The sequence below is a fragment of the Rhinopithecus roxellana genome, chromosome 21, assembly GCF_007565055.1.
Source record: "Rhinopithecus roxellana isolate Shanxi Qingling chromosome 21, ASM756505v1, whole genome shotgun sequence".
Taxonomy (NCBI): Eukaryota; Metazoa; Chordata; class Mammalia; order Primates; family Cercopithecidae; genus Rhinopithecus; species Rhinopithecus roxellana.
In genome coordinates, this window is record NC_044569.1 from 2128160 (window position 1) to 2153271 (window position 25112).

The 25112-nt window shown below is 49.6% G+C and overlaps 1 protein-coding gene across 2 annotated transcripts in view; it reads left to right on the forward strand.

Annotated features, from left to right (window-relative positions):
• Nucleotides 1–1522: 1522 nt before the first annotated feature.
• Nucleotides 1523–25112, forward strand: part of CABLES1 (Cdk5 and Abl enzyme substrate 1) — a 126624-nt gene continuing 103034 nt past the window's right edge. For both annotated transcript variants that reach the window (XM_030926069.1, XM_030926070.1), the window contains exon 1: nt 1523–2389. In XM_030926069.1, coding sequence (XP_030781929.1) covers nt 1557–2389 — 833 coding nt within the window. In that variant the 5' untranslated portion in view covers nt 1523–1556. The remainder of the gene's footprint in view (nt 2390–25112) is intronic.

Below are 25112 nucleotides of genomic sequence, written 5' to 3' on the forward strand. Positions count from 1 at the left end.
ACCCATTAGCTCCAAGGCTAAATTTAAACCTTTAATTAAATTAATCCGTTGATCTTAAACACATTGCTTCTCCCTCAAAAGTGTAGCAGGTGTTTTAGGTGTCACAGAGCTTAATTCAGTGTGGCAATTGTTCCTTACTGCATTTGGTAAGTTGCCCACACCGCCTGGGGAAACCCGCACACGTTTTCAGATCCCTCCAGGTGAATCCCTCCACCCTGTCCCCACCCCCGCTCCCACCCCCAACCAAAACAAGCATTCTTTGTGGGTGGGGACTGCGACTCCTCCCAGATTCAGAGCTACTGCTCTGGGAGAGTCGTCAGGAACCCGTATTTATAGAAGACATGGTAGGTGCCAAACATGTTTATGAAATAAACGACAGATAACTGTCCACATTGGTCCCAGTTTATGCGGGAGAAAGATCATAATCTACAAAAATTTGCAAGGTGACCAGGGGAAAAGAGTGTAAGGTCATTTTAGCCCACCTCGGTATTCACAGAAAATGGAGCATATTTCAGAGCCAAAGTAAAAAATTTGCGTTGGCCTTTGCTAAGAGAGAGATGAAAAGTGACAATACCATGGATTGGGGATGAGTGAATTCGTTGGTCACATGGAAGATGTTCGTGTTTCTGGGCTCTTACGCATCCCAAGGCGTGCATTTATCCCGGGGGCTGCATCTTGGCCTGGGAATGAATGAGACCCAACCGCAATGGTTGTTAACGATAACTTTACGGTGGGACAGTCTCCATAAGGGCTGTAGACTTACCCGTGTTATTATGAATAAGGACCTATTTACTCCTCAGGAACCAACGGCCTTGCGGGGTCCAAGTAACTCGCTCGCAGTCTAAAACTCTGCAACGCTCCACATAACTGCCCTGTAGACCCACAACTCTCCCAGGAGCACAGCCCCAGGACCTAACCCACTGGGTTCTGCTCGCTCCCCCAATTCCCAGTGCAAGCGCGCGGGGGAAACGTGCTCGCCTCCCGCACCTGGCTTCCGCGGGCCCCGGGAGTCGCCAACTCCCTCAGCAGGCAGCTTGGACTACCCGAACAGCCGGGCCGATACCCCGCCCCACCACCCGCTCGGCTCTCCCGTCCTCCTCTTCCTCCTCCCGCGGCCCCTCGTCTCCCGCCGCCTGCCTCTGCGGCCGCCGCCTGCGGCTTTGTTTTCCTCCCAGGTCGCATTCCCCACACGTGATTCCCTGTTATTGCAAAGAGCGCTTTGGAGCGCGAGCGCGGGGCGCGCGCACCTATAAATACGGACACCCGGCCCCAGAGCCCGCGAGCCAGCGGCGAGGCGACCGGCGGGCGGCCAGCCAGCGAGTCGAACGAGCCGAGGGAGTCAGCTAGGCGCGCGCGTGGGCCGGGGCGGCGGCGCCCCCAGCCCGAGCACCGAGGGGCGAGCATGGCCCGCCCGCGGGGGGGCTGGACCGCCGCGCACGCCGCCCGATCCCCGCGCCCTGCCCAGCCCGGGTCGCCGCCGCTCGCGTCCGCCGCTTAGCGCTCGGGCGCCGCTCGCTTCTCCGGGCATCGCGGAAATCCCGCCGCAGACGGACACAATGGCGGCGGCGGCCGCCACCACGGCCGCCTGCAGCAGCGGCAGCGCCGGCACCGACGCCGCGGGCGCCAGCGGATTGCAGCAGCCGCCGCCGCAGCCTCAGCCCACGGCCGCCGCGCCGGCCCAGCCGCCGCCCGAACCCCCCCGGAAGCCGCGCGTGGACCCGCGGCGCCGCCAGGCTGCCCTCTCCTTCCTCACCAACATCTCGCTGGACGGACGGCCGCCGCCGCAGGACGCGGAGTGGGGCGGCGGCGAGGAGGGCGGCGCGGCCAAGCCGGGCGCCGGCGGCGCCTGCGGCGGGAGGACTCGGTTCAGCCTGCTCGCCGCTGCCGAGCGGGGCGGCTGCATCGCGCTCGCGGCGCCGGGCACGCCGGCTGCGGGGTTGGCCGCTGGGTCCGGCCCCTGCCTCCCACAGCCCTCGTCGCTGCCGCCCTTAATCGCTGGCGGCCATGCGACCGTGTCCGGCCCCGGGGTGGCTCGGGGATTCGCGAGCCCCCTGGGCGCCGGCCGGACGTCGGGGGAGCTGTGGCAGCCGCCCGGGCCGGCGCCTCTCGCCGCCTGTGCCCAAGTGCAGCTGCTCGACGGGTCCGGGGGCGCCGGGCAGGAGGAGTTGGAGGAGGACGATGCCTTTACCGGCGTGCAGATGCCAGCGGCCGTCTTTTTGGGCTCCGGGACCCCCGGCAGTGGGAGCGGCAGTCGGGGACGCCTCAACTCGTTCACTCAGGGAATCCTGCCCATCGTCTTCTCCAGGCCAACTTCGCAGAACTACTGCTCCCTGGAGCAGCCAGGCCAGGGCGGCAGCACCAGCGCCTTCGAGCAGCTGCAGAGGTCCCGGTGAGTATCGGGGATGCGACGCGCACCCAACCCTGCGTCCCTCCCCGCGCCCGGCGCGTCCAGCCTCCCCGCCGTCTCTGGGTTACTGGCTACGGGTTGCTCCCATTTTCCCACGCCCTGTGCTCGGGCCCGAATCCCAAACCACGAGGGCACCCGAAAGAGGCGGCATCCGCAGGGAGTGCGTGGTCACACGTGTGTGCACGAGCCCAGCACTCTCAGGAGCACCGTGCTTGTGCAGTGGGTCAGGAGTTGCAGGAGCCCAGTAAAAAGCGGCATTCTAGCCTCCCCACGCGGTATCACAAACTTCCTGAAACCCGGTCCAGACCCGGAGGCGCACTCTTCCCGCGCGGGGCGAGACTCGGCCAGGCGCAGAGTGGAGCAGTGCAGGCCGGCAGCTGAGCGGCGCATGTGAGCCTGAACTTGTAGGAGACACGCGTGACCCTCCGGAGAAGTTACTGCCTGCGCTCCAAGTCTTCCTGCGGCCCGGGGAAACTTGGCTTTTTCCATTTGCTTTCCTGAGCAATGGAAAGTCCTTCTTACATTCCCTTCAACTAGGCCTAGGGGGTGGGTAACAAAGAGGAAATAGGGCTTGACGGGTTTTTTTCCTGTTCCAGGATGAATTCGCTTGAGTTCGTTAAACGCTTGTTTTACTTGTTTGTTAGCTGAAGTTATCTGGCGGCATTATGCATCTTAGCAAAAACATGAAATGCTGGACGTTTGCTTATTGTTTAGGAAATAGAGTTTGTCACCATATATTCTAAGGAGCAGTCGGAGGTTGGGACTGTGTGAACTGAAGCTTGCAAAAGAAGTAGGTGGGAGCAGGTGGGGAAATGCAGATCCGTCCCCAGGGAGTGCCCTCCCTTGTTGGTTAATAAGGCCTCTTGTGAAGTTAGCAATAGCATAGAATCTACCTTGACAAAGTTGTCTTAACTTCCTGGGGCCTCAGTTATCCCTTCTGAGAAGGAATGCCTTTCTCTGCTAGAATTTCTCTCTCCTATCATGCTTATCTGAAAGCTTGATCTGGCCCAAGTAAGAAGGTGCCTGTAGGAAAACTTAACTTCCTCCCGCAATGGACAAATGGGGAAGAACAGGACCGCCTCATCCACAAGTTTGCTCCTAGTGTATGTACTTCTTCCTAAGTGGGTGAAATCATGAGGGTGCTAGTTACGTAGCCTCGCTGTTTCAGTGCACGTGGCCCGCAAGCAGGGGTGTGGAGCCTGGGAGGCAGCCTCATGAGTGCATGGATGAATTAGCGACACTGGGCACAGGTGACAGCCCTACTCCGGTGTTTCTTGTCAGAGCATGCATCTCAGCAGCAGGTGAGTGCAGGGAGGTGGAATCCCTTGTTTCTGGGTGAGTCCTGCAAACTCAGCGGTTTCTTAGCTCAGTATTACCGCTTGACATCACACACTGGCTCATGATGACTCCAGACTTGCAGCCTAAGCGCAGCAGTCAAGAGGGTTATGACAGGAATTGTAATAAACATACATGTTATTTTAAGCCAGTGTGCAAAGCTGGCTTGTGTCTCCCGATGGACAGATGTGTCGTCCATGCTAAAGGCAGCTGGAGATCAGATTACCTCGCACACTGTCTCCAAGAAACTCATTTCAGGGGATATGGAGGATCTTGTGTGTTCACATTTCTGAACCAAAGAATATCCAGAACTACACCTCCAGTCCTATAAATATGAACCTTTTAGGCGTTTTATTGATCCTTTCCACCTTGACACACACATTAAGATGAGTTAATCACTGGAAGATGCTTCTTTACCTGACAGTCACTTTAGTCCTATTTCTGAATAATCCGTATCTGGCAACCTGATAGGCTTTTATAAAATTACAGCTGTGAATAGAAACAGCATAAAATTTTAGTACAAGGGGGAAAAATAGGTTAAACTGGTTTAAGAAAGGTGGAAAGGCTACAGACTTGAAATATCCCAGGACACTTTGTTTCCAACACCGGGCGGCTTGCCTATCACTAGAGTACTTCCACCTGCCTAGTCGAAGTGTGCTGAGAGCACAGACTCACTTGAATAAGGCCCGGGGCCAGCTTTTCTGGTTTCTGTTTGTGGAAACTTTTCCTGGTGTGCCTCCTTGCTAGCCTGTGTGTTTCCATGGACATGTGACCTCACGGATGTTCTCCTGGGATGTTTTCAAATCAAATTGTGTTTTCCTTGGATTCGTTTCTTGCCATTAGAGGAATACCATAGCACCTTGCTCCTCCAAAGTGTGGGCTTTGCACCTTCAACTTGACGGAGAGCAGTTAGAAATGCAGACTCTTGGCCGGGCGCGGTGGCTCAAGCCTGTAATCCCAGCACTTTGGGAGGCCGAGACGGGCGGATCACGAGGTCAGGAGATCGAGACCATCCTGGCTAACCCGGTGAAACCCCGTCTCTACTAAAAATACAAAAAACTAGCCGGGCGAGGTGGCGGGCGCCTGTAGTCCCAGCTACTAGGGAGGCTGAGGCAGGAGAATGGCGTAAACCCGGGAGGCGGAGCTTGCAGCGAGCTGAGATCCGGCCACTGCACTCCAGCCTGGGTGACAGAGCGAGACTCCGTCTCAATAAAAAAAAAAAAAAAAAAATGCAGACTCTTCCCCTATTCCAGACTGAGTCCAGATCTGCATTTTAACAAGATCCTCAGGTGATTTGTATACACATTAAAGTTCCACAAGCGTTGCCACAATATATCTAAAATCTGCCCTTTTAAAAAAATGAATTTGAGGTTTTATATATTGGGTTTGTTTCGGGTATATAAAAACTAGAATGTTGGGCCGGGTGCAATGGCTCACGCCTATAATCCCAGCACTTTGGGGAGGCCGAGGCGGGCAGATCACCTAAGGTCAGGAGTTCAAGACCAGCCTGGCTAACATGGTGAAACCCCATCTCTACTAAAAATAAACAAATTAGCTGGGTGTGGTGTTGCACTCCTGTAATCCCAGCTACTTGGGAGGCTGAGGCAGGAGAATCGCTTGAACCCAGGAAGCAGAGGTTGCAGTGAGCCAAGATTGCACCATTGCACCCCAGCCTAGGCAACAAGAGTGAATCTCCGTCTCAAAAAAAAAAAAATTAGAATGTTTCCCAATCTGCAATCTTGAAACCCTTTCTTCTTGGTTACTTTCATTGGAACACTTGTAAAACCAATCACAAATAATTGCTTGGACTTCCAAACTTTACAACACAAAGGTAAGAATTTCTGTGTACAAGCTTTGGCACGACAAGGTGCACAGTAAATGCCTGTGGATGCAGTGATGACACCACCTCTGTTCACTGGACTGGATTCTTGACATCTGTTGTATTTAGCCCTCATAGCCACCCTGAGTATAGATTTTCACAGGTGAGGAGACCACAGGCTCAGAGAGGTAGTAATTTCTCAGACTGGCCCAGCTACTGAGAGGCACATATGATAATCTGACTCAGTTGGGCCAGGATAGGAACCTGGATCATTGGTGTCCAAGCTCTGCCACTCTACCATGTCACTATAGCTTGCACACAATAGACCCATAGATAATTTTTGAGCTGTTGGCTGTAAATGTCTCTTATACAACCGGCCGGTCATACTGGTGTAATTCAGCAGCCCCTTTCTTATCCTCCCAAATTTAGCCTCTTTGTTTGGATCCCCTAGCTTTGATATTTCACCGTCCCTATTCTGTTGCAGGGTCCCGGGAACCCAGGACTGTGAGCCTGGGTCCCTCCCAGCCTCACGGACGGGACTCTAGCAGTAGGAAGCCTAACAGGCTAGGTTTGCTCTCAGGCTGCAGTGTCAAGACGTGGGAAGCCAAAAAGATGCCTCTTAGCTTCATGCCCTTTCGTGTTTCTCTGCTCCAGCAGTGAAGGTGTTAATAGGCGAAAGGGAGTGTGAATTTATAAGGTGTGCATTAAGTCTTCCTTTCACTTCAAAAACTTCCTTGCAGCCAGCAGCTGGCCTCAGCCCTGGGTTACTCTACTTCCTGGAGATTCTGGCGAGCGGACAGCTCCCCAGGAGGACATGAAGTTGAGCCCAGGTGAACGCTGTGCTGGTGGGAGGGGTGCATGGTGACCAGGTGCTATTTCTCTTTCTTTCGTTTTCTTTTTTGAGATGGAGTCTTGCTCTGTCGCCTACGCTGGAGTACAGTGGCACCATCTCAGCTCACTGCAACCTCTGCCTCCCGGGTTCAAGCAGTTCTGTTGTCTCAGCCTCCTGAGTAACTGAGACTACAGGTGTGCGCCACCACGCCTGGCTAATTTTGGTATTTAGTAGAGATGAGGTTTCACCATGTTGGCCAGGCTGGTCTTGAACTCCTGACCTCAGGTGATCCACCTTACCTCGGCCTCTCAAAGTGCTGGGATTATAGGCGTGAGCCACCGCGCCCCATCCAGGGTACTATTAAAAAATAGCATGAGGGTTTTGCCTCTGAGAACACTTGAGTTAGCATCATGCCTTGCGGGCTTGTGATACAGAGGAGCCCTAGGTCCTGGGTTCAGATACTGGTGCCACTGTGACAGCTGTTTGACCCTGGTGGGTTAACCAGCCCTCTGGGTCTATTGCCTCCTGAGAACCTTGGCTTGTGCCTCAGACCCTTTCAAGTGTAAAATGCACTTACATTTGTAATTGAGGTCTGAGTGTGGCCTTGTGCTCAGTGCTTCATATTTGGGCTTCTCAAATGTAAATGCATTTGGAATCAATCTCTTAAAAGCAGATTCTGTATTTCTAACCAGTTCCCTGGAATGCAGAGTGGCCACCATTTGAGGAGGGAGGCTTTACCCACTACTACGATTTGTTCCTGTTGTCAGGCCAAGGAACGCAGGACTCAGATGTTAAGTGGTCTCCCCAGGCCAGCTAGCGATTAATAATAGCAGAGCTCAGGCTCGCGATTGCTTAGCCGACTTAGAACTTCTGCCTGCCCTTCCCTCTGCATTGCCCCTCTTCGGAGGAAATCTGGGCTTGTGCTGTAATTGTAATCTGTGTCTTGACTGAAAAGAAAAATGTGAGCTAACTACAGATCAGGAATCAGGGTAAGGGGAGATGGATATTGTTACCTAGCTTTTTCACCACCTGCTTTGTGACATCAGGCAAGTCACCAGTCTGTCTGTGTGTGCCCCAGCTGTGAGCCACCTGACCCCTCAGGATTTCAGAAGTCTGTAAAGAACTTTGATCTCAGCAGTAAGCAAACACAAATTATTGCTGAGCCATTTTTCCAGCAACCATGGGTTTTGGAGGTTGGAATTGCAGCCCCAGGCCAGGCGGGGCCCTGTGGATGGCGAGCGCAGCTGAGGCTGGCCCGCTGCCCTTCTTGCAGTCACAAAGCCTGCAATGTGGGCAAGCTCAGGAGAAATACAAAGGAAGCCTGCTCACTGCTGGCAAGTGCCTGGGGAGGCTCGTGAGTTCCAGGGTGAGCTTTTGCTCTCTGGAACGGGTGGGGAAGCCACCACATGGCTCTGTACCATGTGCTCAGTAGCTTTCCCAGGAAGCCCCATGCCTGGACTTTTTTTCTCTCATCGGAAAGGTAGCTGTGAGGTGGCAGAGGGCCAAGGGCAGGTGGCCTGGAGAGTAGGAGAGTGCAGGTGAGCCTGTGTTGGGACCTGATGTGGCGTAAGAGAGGTCAAAGCAGGCCTTGGGACTCGTGGTTTCTGGGTCTTAGTTTCCTTTTGGAACTCAGGGGTTGGGACAGATGAGCCTGCCGCCCCTTCTGGGTCCACCATTCCACGTGTCTGGGTCCTGTGGCCCGGCTGCAGAGTCTGGGGGCATGTGGATAATCTAACCTCAGGTACAAAGTAGTGTTAAGTTTGTTCCATGTGGCTCTGATGGGCAGAACATGCAACTAATGAAGAAATGAATGGATGGATGAGTGAATAGGGTTCTCCCAGTGTAAGGGAGAACTTTAAAAACAACCTTCAGCTGTGTTCCTTCGGCCACGGGCAATATCACAGCTGGACTGACAATGTTAGGAGGCCATCCAAGCAGGAAGCCACTGCCTGGGGGGGCAGTCAGTCCCCCAGCTGAAACTACTCCTACACCAAGGACATGATCTGTAGTAACCTCTGTTGCTAAAGGGCCTTCAGGTTTACAAAGTACTGTTGTACATGTTGATATCAGATCCCAGACACCACAGAGGGGCAGGGGTCCAAGGTCAGAGTGGCTAGGGGGTGACTTAGGTTGCAGTGTTATCTGTCAGTTACGTAGAAAAGGAAATCTTGGTGTTGAGACTTAATGCCTGGTATAATTTATTCATTCAACAAACATTGAACACAGTATCAATCGTGAGTCACCACTGTCCTAGTCATGGGAGATGGAGGCATAAAACATGGTCCCTGTCTGTGTTGGGTGACATAAGTAAACGGGCGAATTAGTAGAGTGGTGAGTGAGTGGTTAGAGGTGAGCGTGTTTGAATTCCCCCCACCCAGGGAGGGGTGCAGGGACATTTCACACCCTTCCCTGTGGGAGCTGGCACAGGGCCTTGGACGCAGTATTCTTACTTAACGAATACGTGGCAGGCGTTATTCTAAGCACTTTATTGGGACTGAGTTCATACCTAGAAACACCCTGCGACAGTACTACCATCACCTCCATTTGGAAGCACAGAGAAGTTAAGTAACTTGTCTGGGGTCCTGTGCTCTGACCCGCTTCCCTCTGCTGTGCTACAGTTTACGGGTCAGGCTCATACATGCTTATTAAATAGGCTTCAGCTGAACTGAGCAGAAATGGACCTAAATGGCCTCAAAGGTTACCGATCACTTGTGATTTCCTTAATTCAGTTTCTACTTTTCTGTCACCTAGGGAAGACCTCTGTGCCCTTGGGCCCAAAGGACAGGCCAGGTAAATAGGGATTCCTGTGACTCTGGCAATTAACTCCCGCCCGCTGCCTGCCCGTGCTTCGTCTCTTTTTGGCCACAGCTGAATCCCTGACACCTTTATTGCCTCTCTTACTCACCTGCTATATTACGTGTCTTGAGCATGGTGCAATTAGCAACAGGAACCTGGCCTCCCAAAGTTTAAAGCTCTCCTGGGTCCTCATCTGTGAAATGGGGCCCTGGGCGGGTTTCCTCCTGTATCTTCTCAGCATCACCCTTTCCCCAGCTGCCCCACTGGCTGTTTATAAATAACACTTTCTTGGAAAAACCACACCCACTCGTGAAAGTCTTGCCTTTGGCTGCCTTTGCGCTACAAGGACAGAATCGAGTAGTTGCGACAGAGACCACATGGCCTATTCCCTGGCTTGTCACAGAGTCATTGTGCTGCCCCCCCCTTGCCCAGTGCTCTGTGCCTGGGAGGTGTGCAGGTCCCCTTGTCCCCTTCCTGCCCATCTGCACCCTCCTTGCTTTGGTTCACAGCCTGGATAATGTGGTGGCCCGAGGGGCTCCTGGCTTCTGTTTGGACTCCTGTCGATCCCTCCCCTCTTGGCTGTCAGAGGGACCCTTCTGAAACCCACATCTGATCCTGCCAGTCTTGAATTCCTGGTATTTCAGACGAGGCAGCTGTTGGCTTGGGTCCTGGTTGCCACTGCAACCTCCCCCGCTCCCACACACCCTCTGAGGCCTGTTGCTGCCATACTGTGTTGTCTTTATAGAGGGCACCCACGCGGCTCCGTGCCCCCGGCTCTGGCGCTGTCAGGCTTCTCCTGGGGCAAGGTCCCCACTGCCTTCCCACAGGAGGCCCCTTCTTTCCATCTCTGTCACCCACAGAGCGAGCTGCTGCACTCCCCATGCTCGCACACTCTCCTGGCTGGGCCTCTTCCTTCCCTGTGGGTCTGTGCTTCAGGCCTGGCCTGACTGGAGGGCCCCTCCTCCGTGCTCTGGTCAGAGCTTGGTGATGGATCGCCCTGGGGCCAGCTTTTGGTGAAACAGACCACATCTCTCCTCCGTAGGGAACACAAACGAAACTCCAATTCCCTAACAGTAAGAGTAGGAAAATTTGATTCTAACTCTTCCCCCATCCCACAACGTTCTAGCTCTTTGTTTTTATCCAGCGGTTGCTCCTGACTCTTGATTTGCTAAAACAATCCGTCTTGGGGCTCAGGTGAGACAGATTGTGGAGGCTGCCCCACCCAGACCACCCTACCTGTGCCTGTCTCTCCCACCCCCCGGAGGGAGGCGACTTGTATGGAGTTCTGAGCACCTCTCGTGTGCCATATACTTCACGTATGTTGTTTTATTTGTGTGGCAGTCTGTGAAACAGGTTGCCTACTTTAGAGCTGAGAGGACTGAGGCTGGATAGTTAAGGACATTTGTCTAAGGCCACATAGCTGGAATCTAGAGCTAGAATTGAACCCTGGTTTTCCTGGCTTCTAAGCTGGGTTTCTTGTAGATCCTGTAGTGTCTTGGAGCTGACTCCTACCCACTTATCAGAGACGATTGAGGAGTCTGAGCTGGTTGATAATCTGAAATACGTTGTGGTGGGAATATTTACACCACAGGAATCGGCCAATGCTACAAGTCAAGGTTTTTCTTTTTCCCCTTCCAGAGAGTTGGTTATCAGCATGTGTACCTAAGGCTTTACCACACATCTTTTTAAATTTAAAAAATTTTTTTTTTGAGACGGAGTCTCACTCAGTTGCCAGGCTGGAGTGCAGTGGCGCAATCTTGGCTCACTGCAACCTCTGCCTCCTTGGTTCAAGCAATTCTCCTGCCTCAGCCTCCCAAGTAGCTAGGATTAAAGGCACCTGCCACCACGCCCAGCTAAGTTTTTGTATTTTTAGTAGAGATGGGAGTTCGCCATGTTAGGCAGACTGGTTGCGAACTCCTGAACTCTAGTGATCTGCGCACCTCAGCCTTCCAAAGTGCTGGGATTACAGGCATGAGCTACTGCGCCTGGCCTCATTTTTGTATTTTTAGTAGAGATGAGGTTTTACCACGTTGGCCAGGCTGGTCTCGATCTCTTGACCTCGTGATCCGCTCGTCTTGATCTTGTGGTCCACACTCCTCGGCCTCCCAAAGTGCTGGGATTACAGGTGTGAGCCACTGCGCCCGGCTCACACATTCTTTTGTTCTGTTCTCCTCTTTGGGGGCTGTGCAAAATGTTGCTATCAAAGGAAGCATGTTGAAAACCAGAAGTTTTAATAAGAATCTGCTGCTTAACATAATGATGTAAATTTTCCCTTGGGTCACCACTATCCCTTTTTTCCCCTTCAGAAAAATGTCTTTCCCCTTCAAGTTTCTGCCTGTGTACCATTTAAACAGCAAACTTTTCACAGATTCTGGGGCTCAGACCGCTTAGTATTACATACAGGAATCATGAAATCATTAGCTATTACTTTGTTTTACCAACTGTGTAATGTTGTATTTTTATGTTTGTTTGATTTTGAAAAGCCTCTAGGAACGTATAATCAATTGGAGTTTCCTAGTTTGTCTTTTCCTCTTTGTTTGTGTTAGTAGTTTGGATGGCTGCACACTAGATCATTTTTAACGAGGTTATTCATCGTGGTTTGGGGCTTATTGCCGCACATTTGGTCCCAGACAAGAGCTTGTAAAGCAGAATGTGCAAGTACCAGGGGCTTAGGACTTTGGAATATTGTAATGATATCTGTGTGCAAGAGGGACCCAATCTTGTCCCTGGTTTAAAGCGCAGGGTATATGATAATCTAAGTTAGGTTTTACAATAAATAGAAGAAAAAGCATTCAACCAGAGACTAGTAAAATATTCAAGAATACCAAAGATGTTTATGTGCCTGGCACATTGATTTGTATTTTAAAGCACTTTACTCATTGACCAAATTATTTATAAAGCAAAATGTCTACTTCGTTTTAGGAAGGGCTGGATTGGAGGGGTAGAGGAAGGAATGTGAGGAGCTGGAAGATAATCAAAATCTAAAGTTTTTTGCTTAAGGACAAAAACTGGCATGTTAGGGGGACAAATGGTTGATGTGATGTTGAATGGTAGTTCTTTTTTTTATCTTTTGGAGACGGAGTCTTGCTCTGTCGCCCAGGCTGGAGTGCAATGGCATGATCTCGGCTCACTGCAGTCTCTGCCTCCCAGGTTCAAGTGATTGGCCAGGCTTGTCTCGAACTCCTGACCTCAAGTGATCAGCCTGCCTCAGCCTCCCAAAGCACTGGGATTACAGGCATAAGCTACTCTGCCTGGCCTGAATGGTAGTTCTTGACGAATTATTTTATTTATTGAGTTGAATAAATTTTGTTTTTGGAAAGTGAATAGTGGAGAAGGAAGATGAGATTACAAATGTCTAAAGTAATTGTGGGATTCCATTTATCCATCACAAAACAATTGATAATATTATAAGTTCTGTTTATTTGATACTTAACAGCTTAAGAAGTGCTTTTGAAAAAATCAAGTAATTTTCAAAAACGCAATGTGGTAGCTGTTTTACGGATTTGAAAGTTACCGTATGTAGTAGAGCTAGAGTTTTAAAATTTACATTTTCTAAGTTGAGAGTTTTAAAACAAAAACTCTATTATAGCTGTACCATTTTAAGAAAAACGTAAGAAAGAGTCAATTGAGTACTGTAAAACTTTATTCTCCTTCCAGTCTCAAATCTTCTACTTGTGTGTTTGTTAACCAAAATGCTAGGGCCTCGTCTGTTTCAGACCTATGGACCGGAGTCAATCAAGGTCAATATGCTAAAGTACAAAGAAATATTGTGCTATAGTTTTGGCTAGCCTGCGCCTTCTCCTCCAGCGAGCATGCTGATTTTCACGTGATAACCTCGGGCAGGCTAGTGCGACCTGGATTTGGGGCCAGAGTCATGGAAAATTTTCCCAATAACAACAGCTCTCTCCAGATAGTATTAATAGCTTGGTATCAGTTCCTCCCGCAGGGAGTAAGCTCCTTCTGCTTCCTGCACCCCTGCCCCTAGGCCTCTGTCTCAGCAAAATGGGTGAGCAGAAGAGTGGAAAGACCAGCTTTGGAGCTCCATAGCTCTGCCGCTTAACGGCACCTTTCGGACCACACATGTCACCACTCTGAACCTCGTGTTCTCACCTGTAGAATGCAGATAAGGACGCCAGTCCATTTGGGGTGTTGGAAATATTAAAATAAGAATGCAGAATGCAACACTAAACACCCAGCAGAGGTTTGGCCCTTACTGATTGAGCAGGAAGATTGTAACTGTTATTTCCATTCACAATTGCACTGCACCTTACGCTGTCCGAGAAGCCATTGAGAAACATGACAAGGTCTGCTCTGATCATGAGGAGCCGATCCTGAACAGCTACCTTGCTGCATTGTTTTAGTTTCACCAGTAGTAGTGAAATCAAAGCAGCAAAGAGAAACAGTACCCCTCTGTTAGGTGCTGCATTTTGCCCCTGCTTACACTGGAATCTTGACAGTTTCTATTGCCAAAATAAATCAAGGTAGGGGGAATTCCCATGTTCATCCTTGTACCTTTAGAGCGGTGAGGCTGTGAGGTGAAGAGCAGCAGTTGGTTTTGCCCACACGCGGGCCCAAGAAGATGCTGCCCTACTTGGAGGGTCCTGCAGCCCCCGTGGGGCACATGCTGGGGGAGGGCTACCTCCAGAGACAATTTGGGAAGACACACCTTTCCTCACATATTAGCAGAGCTGTAGCCCTCATTCCATGCTCTGTGTGCTGCCTGCTTGGCCTCCATTTCTTTTTTTTTTTTTTTGGGACAGAGTCTCGCTCTGTCGCCCAGGCTGGAGTGCAGTGGCACGATCTCGGCTCACTTCAAGCTCCGCCTCCCGGGTTCACGCCATTCTCCGGCCTCAGCCTCCCAAGTAGCTGGGACTACAGGTGCCCGCCACCACGCCTGGCTAATTTTTTTGTATGTTTAGTAGACAGGGTTTCACCATGTTAGCCAGGGTAGTCTCAGTCTCCTGACCTTGTGATCTGCCTGCCTCGGCCTCCCAAAGTGCTGGGATTACAGGCCTGAGCCACCGTGCCTGGCCCGCTTGGCCTCCATTTCTAAGCAGGATACCCTCTCTGGTGTGGATACCCTCTCCTCAGGGTCTGTGTGACCGTGACGTGGAGTTGAGTTGGGTGTTACGTAGGTGACTTGGCTTCGCCTTTCAGCCCCGTTTCCCCTCTGCACATGGCCTCCACCTCCTCTCCTTGACCCCATGGTTGGTTGGGTCTTTGTCCAGGGATCCCAGGTATCGCCCGTTTGGCATTGGGTCAGCGGGACTTCTGTGTCAATTCTGCACACACGTCTGCATGCCAGGCAAGTATGGTCTTGTTCTTCAGAGATGAATGGGGCCCAGTGCCCATTCCAGAAGAGGACAGCCCAGCACAAGGCAGCTGGACTCGGGCAGCAGGACAGGTTAGGGGCCACCATTCCTGCAGTGGGAGCAGTGGTTGTCCTGGAGATGCCCTTAGAACTGGGCCCTCAAGTCAGCTGTGACCTCATAGTGGGTGCACTGTGTGGCAAAGCACACTGGATGCTTGGTTGAAGACGGTGAGTTTAATCTGGAGGAAAACGGGAAGACTTTGGATAGGAATAGGTGTGAGCAGAGCTGGATTTTTCGAAACTATAGACAGGTTGAATGGAGGAAGGAAACTGTAGCAGTGCTCTTTTTTTGAGATGGAGTCTTGCTCTGTCTGCCCAGGCTGGAGTGCAGTGGTACAATCTCGGCTCACCGCAACCTCCCAGGTTCAATCCATCCTCCTGCATCAGCTTCCTGAGTAGCTAGGACTACAGGTGTGTGCCACCATGCCCGGGTAATTTTTTTTTTTTTGTATTTTTAGTAGAGATGGGGTTTCACCATGTTGGCCAGGCTGGTCCGCAACTCCTGACCTCAGGTGATCCACCCGCCTCAGCCTCCCAAAGTCCTGGGATTGCAGAAGTGAGCCACTGTGCCGTTCTCATGCTTTTTGTTTTTAACCCCTTTGGCATCCTAATTGTCTCTTCAGATAAATCAACCTATAGTCATTCAAAATTTTTACTTTTAGGAAGTTTGTCTACTTCTTTTTTGAGATGGAGTCTCACTCTGTTGCTCAGGCTGGAGTACAGTACTGCAGTCTTGGCTCACTACAGCCTCTGCCTTCAGGGCTCAAGCCATCCTCCCACCTCAGCCTCCTCGGTAGCTGGGAGCCACAGGCGTGTGCCATCTCACCAGCAAATTTTTGTATTTTTAGTGGAGACAGGGTTTCACCATGTTGCCTAGGCTGGTCTCAAACTCCTGAGCTCAAGCAGTCTACCAACCTCAGTCTCCCAAAGTGCTGGGATTACAGGAGTGAGCCACTGTGCCCAGCCATGGAATTTTTGGAAAACAAGCTAAACTCTATCCTAGATTCATCTGTTTTTGATTCTTTGGTGCGGTAGCCCAGTAGTGTTCAGAATGTGCTCTCTGGACCAGCGGTGGCCAGGAACTTGTTAGAAACACGATCCCCAGACCCAGCCTCAGACCCACTGGGTCAGAAGCTCTGGGGCGGGGCCAGCAATCTGTGTTTCAACAAGGCCACTACATGCGACTGTCGCCCATTCATGCTTGGGAGCAGCCACTGTGGACAAAGCCTCGTGTACCTCCAGCTTTACTGGACCTTCTGAAAGATGTGAACAGCGTCTAGTGCTCCCGAAAGGATTGTATTTATTCTAGCACAAATCGACGGAAGTTATCTCTGATGCGGGGCTCGGCTTCCCTGGTAATGCAGGGTTGAGACTTGGCATTACCACCGTTAGGCTCTCCACTCCTTTTCTATCGCCGACACGGCCACGCTGTATCTCCGGTGAACTTCTAGGCTTGGCTCCGACGAGTCCTTTCTGCATTGGCTTCTCTGCCTCCTTGTGTCTGGGGTATCTGTTCCCTCGTCTGCGTCCTAAAGCATTTCCTCTCTGCCTCTATTTTAAGGTCATAGTAGTTTTTCAAGTATCCAAGCAGATTTGTGGAAAGCGTCTGCCCTGTGCCAAGCACTGGGATACAGGGGAGCCCTGGAGGGGTGGGACCCCTGCCACCACAGACCTTAGTGTCTCATGCTGGCAATGGGGAAAAGAGGCAACCAAACCAACTACAAGTAGACTAAACTCTGGAGGTTCTGTGAAGGGTTGTGGGAGTCTGTGAACATCTATTAGGTGTTGTGGCTGGGAAAGGCTTTCTCAGGAAGATGAGAAAACAGTTCACCACTGAGAGATGGGACGCAGGTTTCAGGCACAGGGAGCCATGTGTTCTAGGGTCCTGAGATGATACACTGATCTGTTGCAGGAGGAAGACCAGGGTGGTTGGAGCATAGTGAACTTGGGGAGCCAAGGGGGCTCACCTGAGAACTGGGCAGATGCCTCGTAACGCCAAGAGCTCTCACTGTCTTTATTAGAAGCCACTGGGGAGCAGAGTGCCCTGGCCTGCGTTTTAAGGTCCCGCTGACTGCTGTGGATTGAATGAGGGCAGGCATGGATGTGAGGAGACCTCTGGGAGCCTCTTGCCTTTAGGTGAGAGCGTCCTGCTGAGACACACAGTAGCCTGGACAGAGGTAGAGGTGGTGAGGGGTGGATGGATGGCAGGTGCGTCTTGGAGGTAGAACTGATAGAACTTGTAGGTGACTTGAATGTTTCCTGCCATTGTGGAGCTTCTGTCTAATTGGAGAGAGGCTCTTGAGTAATCCACCAACAGATGGAAGACTGCAGGTCTGGGGTGAGTCACAGAGTGGGGACAGCCTTGATCCTGTTGGCCTGTGATAAGTGATGGTGGATTGGACTTCTGTGGCAGGTTAAGGAAGGCTTGCTTCGGGAGGTGACTGCTGAACTAAGGTCTAAGAATGGATAGGTATCAAGGACTTGACAAGGGCTAAGAAAGATTGGGGCAGACAGGAGGAGCAGCTTATTGGAGGAAACCCCACTCCCGATATTCAATGTGGGTTCTTTTCTATTTCCCTAAGCGTCAGTTGGTCTGAGAAATAAAGGGAAAGAGTACAAAAGAGAGAGATTTTAAAGCTGGGTGTCCGGGGGAGACATCACATGTCAGCAGGTTCCATGATGCTCCCTGAGCCGTGAAACCAGCAAGTTTTTATTAGTGATTTTCAAAAGGGGAGGGAGTGCACGAATAGGGTGTGGGTCACAGAGATCACATGCTTCACAAGGTAATAAAATATCACGAAGCAAATGGAGGCAGGGCGAGATTAACATTGCTAATGAAGTTTCCGCTGGCATTGTCATTGATAACATCTTATCAGGAGACAGGGTTTAAAAGCAGATAACCGGTCAGGCGGGAATTTCCTCATCCTAATAAGCCTGGGAGCGCTACAGGAGACCAGGGTTTATTTCATCCCTTTGTCTTTGACGGTAAAAGACAGCCACCCCTAAAGTGGCCATTTTAGAGGCCTACCCTCAGGGGCACATTCTCTTTCTCAGGGATGTTCCTTGCTGAGGAAAAGAATTCAGCGATATTTCTATTTGCTTTTGAAAGAAGAGGAATATGGCTCTGTTCTGCCTGGCTTACTGGCAGTCAGAGTTTAAGGTTATCTTCCTTATTCCCTGAACATTGTTGTCATCCTGTTCTTTTTTCAAGGTGCCCAGATTTCATATTGCTCAAGCACACATGCTCTACAAACAATTTACGCAATCATCACTGGGTTCTGAGGCGACATATATCCTCCTCAGCTTATGAAGATGACGGGATTAAGAGATTAAAGACAGGCATAGGAAATCACAAAGGTATTGATTGGAGAAATGATAAGTGTCCATGAAATCTTCACAATTTATGTTCAGAGATTGCAGTAAAGACAGGCATAAGAAATTATAGAAGTATTAATTTGGGGAGCTAATAAGTGTCCATGAAATCTTCACAATTTATGTTCTTCTGCCATGGCTTCAGCCAGTCCCTCCATTCAGGGTCCCTGACTTCTTGCAACAGCAGCTGGTGCAGAACAGGGCCAGAAGGGCTCATGCAGGCAGGAGGAACAGCAGATGTGAAGAAACTAGAGCACTGATGCCGTGGTCCAGGCAAGACACGGGGGCCACTTGCACCACAGTGATAGTGAAGTGGGTGGAGAGAAGTGAATGGATTCAACAGAGATGAAAGGCACAATGGAGATGGATTAGATATGGAGCAGGGGGTCTATGGACTGATTGGGTAGCAGTGCCATCTCTGAGACAGGAGTGTTAGCTTGATCCAGTGTTACGAGTTTAAAAATGCTACCAAGGTAGGCATGGTGGCCTGTGGCTATAATCTTAGCTATCTGGAGGCTGAGGCGGGAGGATTGCCTGAGCCCAGGAGTCCAGCCTGGGCAACATAGTGAAACCTTGTCTTTAAAAAAAATTAATGAATGAGCTAAAATGCTACCTCGAAGAAAAATTGTGCAACTAAAGATGACCCTATTTCTTCTCATTGCCTGTTTCTCCCCCTAATCCTGTGCCATTACTGTCCTGATGGCTTGAGGTAATACATCTGTAGGGTCATAAGTAACTTGATTGAATATTTACATATGGAGATTTTCCTTTTTCTCCCAAGTGGAGAATGATATTTATGGTTAGAGATCATCTCAAGTTTATAATCGTGGTCTGATATTTTTCTTTTTTTTTTTTGAGACTGAGTCTCACTTTGTTTCCTAGGCTAGAGTGCAGTGACGAGATCTCAGCTCACTGCAACCTCTGCCTCCTGGGTTCAGGCGATGCTCATGCCTCAGCCTCCTGAGTAGCTGGGATTACAGGCACCTGCCGTCATGCCCGGCTAATTTTTGTATTTTTAGTAGAGATAGGGTTTCACCATGTTGGCCAGGCTGGTCTCAAACTCCTGACCTCAAGTGATCCGCCTGGCTCGGCCTCCCAAAGTGCTAGAATTATAGGCTTGAGCCCCTGTGCCAGGCCTTGGTCTGAAATGTTTTTTGTTTGTTTTGTTTTGTTTTGTTTTTATTTTTTTGAGACAGAGTTTCACTCTTGTTGCCCAGGCTGGAGTGCAATGGCATGATCTTGGCTCACTGCAACCTCTACCTCCTGGGTTCAAATGATTCTCCTGCCTCAGCCTCCCAAGTAGCTGGGATTATAGGCGCCCACCACCATGCCCTGCTATTTTTTGTATTTTTAGTAGAGACAGGGTTTCACCATGTTGGCCAGGCTGGTTTTGAACTCCTGACCTTGTGATCTGCCCACCTCGGCCTCCCGAATTGCTGGAATTACAGACATGAGCCACCGTGCCCGGCTGGTCTAACATTTTTAATGTTACTTTTTTTTCTCCTCCCAGGCTGGAGTGCAGTGGCATAGTCTCGGCTCACTGCAGCCTCGCCCTCCTGGACTCAAGCGATCCTCCCACTTCAGCCACTCAAGTAGCTGAGCCTACTGGCATGCCCTACCACACCTGGCTAATTTTTATATTTTTTTGTGTGTGTGTGGAGATGAGGTTTCACCATCTTTCCCAGGCTGATCTCAAACTCCTGGGCTCAAGCCATCTGCCTGCCTCGGCCTCCCAGTGTGCTAGGATTTCAGGCATGTGCCACTATGACCAGCAATAAGATGAATTTTGAACATAACAATTAAAAAAAAATAGGCTAGGGCCGGGTACAGTGACTCATGCCTGTAATCCCAGCACTTTGGGAGGCTGAGGCGGGCAGATCACTTGAAGTCAGAAGTTCTAGACCAGCCTGACCAACATGGTGAAACCCTGTCTCTACTAAAAATATAAATAGTAGCCAGGCGTGGTGACACATAACCTGTAATCCCAGCTACTCGGGAGGCTGAGGCAGGAGAATTGCTTAAACCCGAGAGGTGGAGGTTACGGTGAGCTGAGATCGCACCACTGCACTCCAGCCTGGGCGACAGAGCAAAACTCCATCTCAAAAAATGAAAAATAGGCTAGGCACCATGGCTTATGCCTGTGGTCCTAACACTTTGGGACGCTGAGGTGGGCAGATCACTGAAGACCAGGAGTTCGAGACCAGCCTGGCCAACATGGCAAAACCCTGTCTCTACTAAAAATACATAAATTAGCTGGGTGTGATAGCGCATGCCTCTAATCTCAGCCACCTAGGATGCTGAAGCACAAGAATAGCTTGTAACCGGGAGGCAGAGGTTCCAGTGACCTGAGGTCACACCACCCACTCCAGCCTGGGTGACAGAGCAAGACTGTCTCAGAAAAATTTGTAGAAATACCCCAAATCAGATTTCATTCATTCAGTTTCAGTTGAACACATATAGTCTTTTAATTAAAAAAAAAATCTAGAGCAAGATCATTAGCTTTTTCAAACAATTTCTAGTTCAGCTTGCACATGTTTGCACCTGATTGCCAAGTGCCGAAGTCTGAGCGATCTCGCATGTGAAGAAGATGCCTTCTGGAAACAGCATAATCGTGTGCTGTAGTAACTAAACAAGCACCTGGTGTGCTGTCCATTTGCTCTTGCTTGGCAAGTCAAATTAAGGCTGAGGTGCAGTCTCCACCTACAGCAGCAGTTTACGTCTTTCTCCCATGTTATTGGTGGTTTTTCATAATAGCGTGCCTATTGTACTTTATGATCGACTGAGCCATAGGGAAATTGCACATCCCACATCTGCCCGTTCCTTAATTTCCTTGAGCCTCGGTTATCATCCGTAAAGAGGAGGAGACGATATTTAATAATCAGGTGCCTCATAGTGTGACCGCGAAGAGCAAATCTGAGATCTCTGTAAGGTACTTATAGTACCTAGAATGTAGGTCTCAGTAAATATCTGATGTGACTCTTGTATCCCATATACTCTGCTGGGGCCGTGCAGATTTTGTGGGGGCTGATGTCACCATGTCAGTAAGGGATTTGAACTTTAGAGAATTGAGTTTTCTGACCAAGTCACGCAGAGCGGAGATCCCTTCTAACGGAAGCCCATCCTCTCCCTCTCTGCTCTCTTGCCTTTTGACACTTGTGACATTTTATCTAAACAAATTTTGTGACCTTCCTGAACAAAACAGGTTGTTTTAGGATGGGGCGGTGTTTCCGGACACCTGCACTGTTCAACACTTGCACCGTGTAAGAACATACACTGATATGTCACTTACCCATCCAGTCCCTGTTAGTGGGAAGCTGCTACATGTGTACAGAATGACTAAACCAGACTTTTTTATTTGACCCTGTTTGCTACAAGCGTAATCGAATAATTGGGGCCTGGCAGATTGGAAGCAATGGAAACAAAATATTTCAATCCAGTACTCTTGTGAGCAGCAGCATTTCACAGAGCCAGAAATAATTTAGCCTGTAGAGCGTATTAAGAAGCGCAACGTTCGTTATGCATAACTTTAGTTCTGTTAGAGCCAAGAAAATAAAAGTCAAGGCTGAAGTATAAGGAAATGAATAAGATACATGGAGGCTGGTGAGATCTGGAATAAAAAAATATTTACATAGGAGTTGAGCTTTGATTTTATATTGTCACAAATTGGTACCAGATGCCTGCATTTCAGACAGACTCCTGAGCTGGTCCCAGAGTGTGAGTTGGGAAGCAAATCACTTTGCCATTTGGAACGCCGATTGATATTTTAGGAGTTTCTTTTTGTTTTCAAAGGGAAAATAATGCATATTATAGACCTAGAAAACAGAACTTTTATAAATGGCAATTAACAGAAGATGCTCAAGGGAGGAAGTCTCCAGTTTCTTTTTATAACCCTGGCAAAAGTATTGGAGGTGACATTTTATTAGCATTGGCATCTCCCGCTTTCACTGGGAGCTAGTTCAGCCTTGTGTAGCTGTGTCCAGAGCTGGTAGCTTCATTTCCATTTTCCTTCAACCTCAGGGAGAAACACAAGGGTATTTCTGTCTGGGGCAGCAGGACCTCATGTGGTCTCCACGTGGGAGGATCCCAGAATCACGGGGTGGCAGTACACATTTTCCCCTATGGCTTTAAGAAAATAGCTTGTTCATTTTGAGTCTTAGGTTTGGTCTCAACAGTGCTTGCTTAGCCTCCAGGCTGTTTTTCTTGCTGGTGTTCGAATGACTCATAAAATGAGCTTGGAGTGGTCTGACGCCTCTGCCTCCTTCCTTGAATGCTTTCTAAGAGGGGTTGCCATGTAAGAATATATGCTGATTTTCCCACGTAAGCTGTCAGAGGATCGCCTGGGTGACCCAGAAAACGGAGTCTGGGTTTTTGGCTCCCACCTTTGGATGCTGATGGTCTTTTGTTGGGAATCGCTCTCCTTGGCTCAGCCTGGAAAAGCGGGATGTCAGTCCTGATGTGGGCCAGCAGCGGGGCTGGAGGGTGGTGTGAGTGGCGTGAGGTCATCTGAGACAGAGGGGGCTCCATGGAGGGTCCTCCAGCCCCCAAGACCAGCCTTGGTATTTCCTACAGGGGCTGGGCCCTAGACTCCCACATGGATGACAAGGAACCGTGGAGGCCCTGGGAGGTAAGCCTGCCGTGTGCTTCTGAGCTCCATGGACCTTGGATGGAAGGATGAGAGCCCTTGTCTCTGCTCTCTGGGTTGGTGCTGGCCAAAGGCTGCTTGGCTGTGAAAGGGAGGGAGACCTGGGGGCCCAGCAGGCACCAAGATTGTGTGTTTCCTCTTTGCCTTCAGGACCCCTGGATGTCAGTGCCTGTGCTTTGTCCTCCTGTGGTGGCTGCCTCTACTCTGAGGGAGTGAATGTTCATTATACAGCTTTTAGCTAATATAGTCATATCTCATTGCTCCCATAGTTTGTTTCATAAAGTTGCTGCAAGCACTGAATTAGGAAATACTAATCCATTGCTCCTGAGGCAAATACATGGGTAGCTATGTTCCTGTGAGCCTCTGGTCACACATTTCCATCATCCAATCAATGTATACCTTGTTCTAGGTGCATTTCCATTTAAAGACACCTAATTTAATATATATTGTTGATTCTTCATTGAACTCACAAACAGTGGCACTGTAACTCATGCCTGAATAAAGCTTCTTGAACATGTGTTTTCTCTGTAAGGCACGTTGCAGCCTGCTTCTGCTTAGGAATGCGAGACAGCACTTCAGCACTGTGCTTGGGACCCTTTTAAACAGCGAAATCACCAACAAAAAGCACAAAAGTGCAAAAAATATGGCACTAAAATGCCAAGAAAAGGACAAGAATGAGCTGAAAGAAGGCATGTAGCCTTGGTCACCGCAGCTGGGAATTTGTGTTGGGTGACTCAAATTTTTCACCACTTTGCACACACACATGTCAGCGAAATGACAGTGAAAGTGCCATGAGTGTCCATTTTGGGGTTACAAATAAATTTTAGCAAGTAGGGCCCGGCTCGGTAGCTCGCACCTGTAATCCCAGTACTTTGGGAGGCCGAGGCAGGAGGATCACTTGAGCCCAGGAGTTGGAGACCAGCCTGGGCAACATGGCTTAATCCCATGTCTATTTTACTTAAAAATAGATATGTGTTAAAAATACTTGAGCAGGTAGGCCAATCTGCAAATACAGAATCTGGGGTTAATGAGGATCAGTTATACTTTATCCAGGTGGTCAAGCGCTTACTGTATGCTGGGGGGGCTTCTGTAGATTGGGGGTTCCTGGAAGGAGTCTTTCTCTTTTACAAAGGCCTGCCTCAGCCAGTCTCATTTATTCCTCGTAATACCCTTGAGGTGGGACGGGCTGCCTTTCTGTCCTCTTCCCTGTGGATGAGGAAGCCAAGAATCAGAGAGTCAATGTGAGCCAGGCTGATGGCAGAAGGAAAGTGGAATCTTTCAGGCTCTGAAGGCCTTTTCTTTCTCACCCGGCTGTGCTGGCAACATAGGACAAGTGCCTTAAATGATGGAATTTAAATGCTGACATTCATACTTTAATACTGTTTAAAAAGTTATCTCTTCCTAGTAATTTCTATATGATTTAATTAGATGAAAAGCAGCGTAGTAACCAGGCATAGTGACACGTGCTTATAGTCCCAGCTACTCTGAAAGCTGAGATGGGAGGATCACTATTCTCCAACCTGGGCAACAGAGCGAGACCCTGTCTCAAAAAATAAAATAAACTGCAGCGTAGGATTGTGATTTGGAGTGTAAATCCTGGAGCCACCCTTCCCCGCTTTGAATCCTAGCTTTGCTATTCTCCACTTTGGGCAATTTTTAAATTAAAACATTTCCGATCCTTGGTTTCCTTAATTGTAAATAAAAATAGTAATAACAGCCAGGCTCAGTGGCTCATGCCTGTAATCGCAGCACTTTGTGAGGCTGAGGGAGGTGGATCACTTGAGCCCAGGAGTTTGAGACCAGCCTGGGCAACACGGGAAGACCCCATCTGTATTAAAAAAAAAAAAAAAAAATTAGCTGGGTATGATGGTGTGCCCCTGTAGTCCCAGCTACTCTGGAGGCTGAAGTGGGAGGACTGCTTGAGCCTGGCAGGTCGAGGTGCAGTGAGCCGTGTTTGCGTCACTGCACTCCAACCTGGGCATCACAGCAAGACCCTGTCTCAAAAAAATGATAACACCAAACATTTGAGGTTAATGTGAGACCTGATTTATATTTAGTGCTTGAATCCATGCCCGGCACCCTGTAGCGTGTAGACCTTCTCTGTGTTTCAGCCGTGGTTATCAGTGTGATCGGTACTTGGGAAATGTATGTTGAGTCCATCAGTGATGACCCCCAAATAAATTAGGAAAATATATAGTACAGCTGTCATTGCACCGTACACAGCCAGTAAGGGATTTTGTAATTTTCCAGTTCTTTTCATCTGTTTCAGTTACATAGTTTGGGCCTGGAAAGTGTTTTCGAGCTTTATTTATCCAGTTTAACTGTCGGCAGTGAGCAGATTAAACAGACCTTTGTCAAAGTCTGTGTCATTTTTGATGAGTAATGAACAGATATTTGTGGGCACCTGTTGGGTTGGATAGTCCCTGCCTTGAACGTGTGAGAATTTACGGAACAGAAGATGAGATATAAAGAGATGCTGCAAAGCAGCGTAATTGGGTGAAGAGCAAATGACCATGCCACCCCCAAAGCACTATCTCA